We start from the raw sequence: 3283 nt of genomic DNA on the forward strand, positions 1-3283 counted from the left end.
AAATTTAACAAAACATGAACGGGAAATTACTTACATTGTAATGCCAGGTTTTCGCACTCTCTGCCGTCTAGTTTGTGTTTCCTTTCACGCAATCCATGATGGTCCATATTGCTGGTTAGTGACAAGCGGCTGTACACTACTTCACGGTGCATTGTGGGATATTTTGAGTGACTATATAGGGTGTAACATTGGTAACTTAACATTCGGACTGCACTACAAAATGGCAAACACCCTATAGTGCACTATGTAGGTATAGGGAGTGATTTCAGACAGTCCTGGTGTTTTGGGGGTGAAAAGCCTCACTTTCCCTCCTCCAAACATCTGATCTGACCACATAACTTTCCTCCAGAAGGCCTTTTCTTTGTCCTTGTGATCAGCACAGGTTAGCCTTTGAGTGCTGCGCCTGGAGAAAGGCTTCTTCTTGCGTGGCAGCCTCTCAGCTCATGGTGATGTAAACACACCGCAGACCCTGACACCCACATTCCAACTTCTAGCTTCTAGCTCATTGCAGACCAGCTTTTTGGTGATTCTTGGTTGAGTCTTGACCATCCTGACCGATTGTCTCTCAGCAGCAGGTGATAGCTTGGGTTTTCCTCCTGATTGTGACAGTGAGAAGTATGTACTCTTTATACTTATAGCTCTGACAATCCTGACTTGTTGAGTCAGTGATTGTATGAGTGGATCAGATGGGCCCTCTTGAAAGTAGCTTAGAGGAGTCACCAGCTGTAGTCCACCATAATCACTCACAGGAGGTTAAGAGGCCACTAAGGAAATGAGATTAACACAACTTTCTACATCACCAAAACAGATCATTCAAGTTGCTGCATGTATACTTTTGATCCAGCAGATGTGGTTGTATTTCCAAAGGACTTATAATATAGGCATCAAAATGCATGATTGGTAGCAACTGGACCTGTTTGAGTTCCTTGAAGACGTTCCACCCCCCATCCAAGAGGCTTCATCAGCTCTGACTGACTAGTTGGGAGTTCCAGATACTGATATCCTAAGGGAGACATTAACACCTGAGTTTGGGTTTCAGTTGGGGGTTTGTTGCTCCTCCCCCTCGTTATGCGAGTCGTTAGTGCTCCCCCTGACACCATGGGGTTCATTAGGGTCTTTTGTGGCTAGGTGTGGTTCAGTCAGAGCTGATGAAGCCTCTTGGATGAGAGGTGGGACGTCTTCAAGGAACTCAAGAAGGTCCAGTTGCTACCATTAATCCACGAGAACATGATCTACATGGTCGTTACAAGTGTACCTGAACTTTTGTTCATGACTGTATTAGTTATATTATAGTGAACTTATTATAGTGAACTGAAACCTTAGCTGCAGCTGAAATCTTCCTCAGAAATATTTCCATCATAACATTATATAACGGACAGAAAAATAGAAAGATTGTGTCAATCAACAGGTCAAGACTGGAGCAGGTGGAGTGTGGTGATGGTGAACAGTTAATGGCTTACAGGAAATGCAAAATGTGTGACCTTAGCCAATTACATAATCAACCAGTGTTAATGTGTCTCCACCTATTTTTTGTGTGGCCCTCCTGTAGAAACAAACGCAGCTTGTAAATGAGAATATCTGCTCCTAGAGGACAGGTGCAAAAGCCTGAGTGGATTTGGCTCTGGCTGCTTTTCTGTATACTTATTTATACACATTGTCAGGCCTACAACACTCAAAGAAATCAGTAATAGCACACACACACACACTCACAGCCATTTCTATGGCAACAGTATCCAGTGAGCAAGTACACTGTGTACAGGCAAACATACACACCACCACCACCTACATTCACAAATGCATGCAGACTTATTCTGTACGGCCAGATAAGAAGTGATACGCAACCAATGCAGCTGTTTAGGGACCCGTGGCCTGAGAGGCCTGCGCTCCAGGCCTTGTGTCACATTATGGAAATGTTTAACGGCTGTGAGAGCAAAATGAGGAATGACACAGCGATACGGATGGTGGGGTACAGGAGAAGAAGAAAATGAAGAAAGTACAACTTGATAGCGACATTTATCTGTAATGACTCATTTGTAGATTCATCTTATTCTTTTCCATTTTTAGTTAAGGCAGGCCATTCTGAACAAAAATGGTTTCCTTACAGGTCCTATACTGTGTTGAATCCAGTAACCAGCCACATGCCACAGCCTGATGGTACTGTTCTAACATTAATATGGATGTTAAACTCAAAGAGGAACATGATGCCAACTCACCCGTAGGTTGATCTCCCTCATCCTCTCCTGCCGCAGTTTCGACAGATTGGCAACTCTTGACATTACGTATGTTCTCACTACAAATTTAAAAGGCAGTCAGCAGGTCGGAATAAGAAATATCCAATAAATCACTGTTAGTATGCTTCTCTGGAGATCCGTCAGTTCCCTATTAAAGACAAAAAAACTAAAAACCTTTCCTTACTGGCCAACTGCAATGTGCTTCTGCTTCTAGTGAAGTGACTGTTCCTGTGAGAAATCTGACTTCTGAATCATCACCGCCCCCTCACCCACACACACACATGCACACGCGCACACACACACACACACACACACACACACACTCACACAGTTAATCTGTCTGTGAATGCAAGCTATCCACTATTATTTGCTCTTTGTTTTATCCCAACATAAAATCATTAACAAACTGTTTAGTTTTTACTGTATTTTACTGTAACTGTTCGCAGTGAGACCAGAAAGTCAACATGAGGCTTGTGGCTTGTCCGTTTATGAAACCTTCCATGTGTTATAGTAGAGAGCATGATGGATGCAATACCTGTGACAGAAACTCAACGCATCACACAAGTATCACAACGATTTTGGGAGACAAGCCTGTTCATTAAACGTGGGCCCTAACAAGAGAAAGGACGTCAGCATTAAGAGGATTTATGGGAAGTTTGGTGTAATAATTGAATCAAGTGAAACACATTTTTACATAATATATTGGGGTGCAGTGCAGGTAAGGCCATGGAATCTTATGGATTTAGTTTAATATTAATCAAGGTGGGCTGCATGGGGGCTCGGTTGTTAGCACCATCGTCCCACAGCTAGAAGATGCCAGGTTTGGACACCTGCAAGTTCTTCCTGTGCATCATTCTCACCGGGTTCTCCGGCTTCCTCCCACAGTCAAAAGACATCCATCCATTATCTACACACCGCTTAATCCTCACTAGGGTCGCTGGCAGCTGTCTGAAGACATGCTGAGGTTAACTGGTGATTCTAAATTGTCCATAGGTGTGAATGTGAGTGTGCTTGGTTGTCTGTCTCTAAGTGTAGCCCTGTGATAGACTGGT

General features: G+C 43.5%; 1 protein-coding gene across 1 annotated transcript in view; it reads right to left on the reverse strand.

Moving 5' to 3' along the window:
* Positions 1 to 2435, reverse strand: part of arhgef2a (Rho guanine nucleotide exchange factor (GEF) 2a) — a 25703-nt gene extending 23268 nt beyond the window's left edge. The window contains exon 1 of the mRNA XM_008281256.1: positions 2214 to 2435. Within this exon, the coding sequence (XP_008279478.1) occupies positions 2214 to 2276 (63 nt within the window). The 5' untranslated portion in view covers positions 2277 to 2435. The remainder of the gene's footprint in view (positions 1 to 2213) is intronic.
* Positions 2436 to 3283: the final 848 nt, after the last annotated feature.

This window comes from Stegastes partitus, unplaced genomic scaffold (genome assembly GCF_000690725.1).
Source record: "Stegastes partitus isolate 25-593 unplaced genomic scaffold, Stegastes_partitus-1.0.2 Scaffold6, whole genome shotgun sequence".
Lineage (NCBI taxonomy): Eukaryota > Metazoa > Chordata > Actinopteri > Pomacentridae > Stegastes > Stegastes partitus.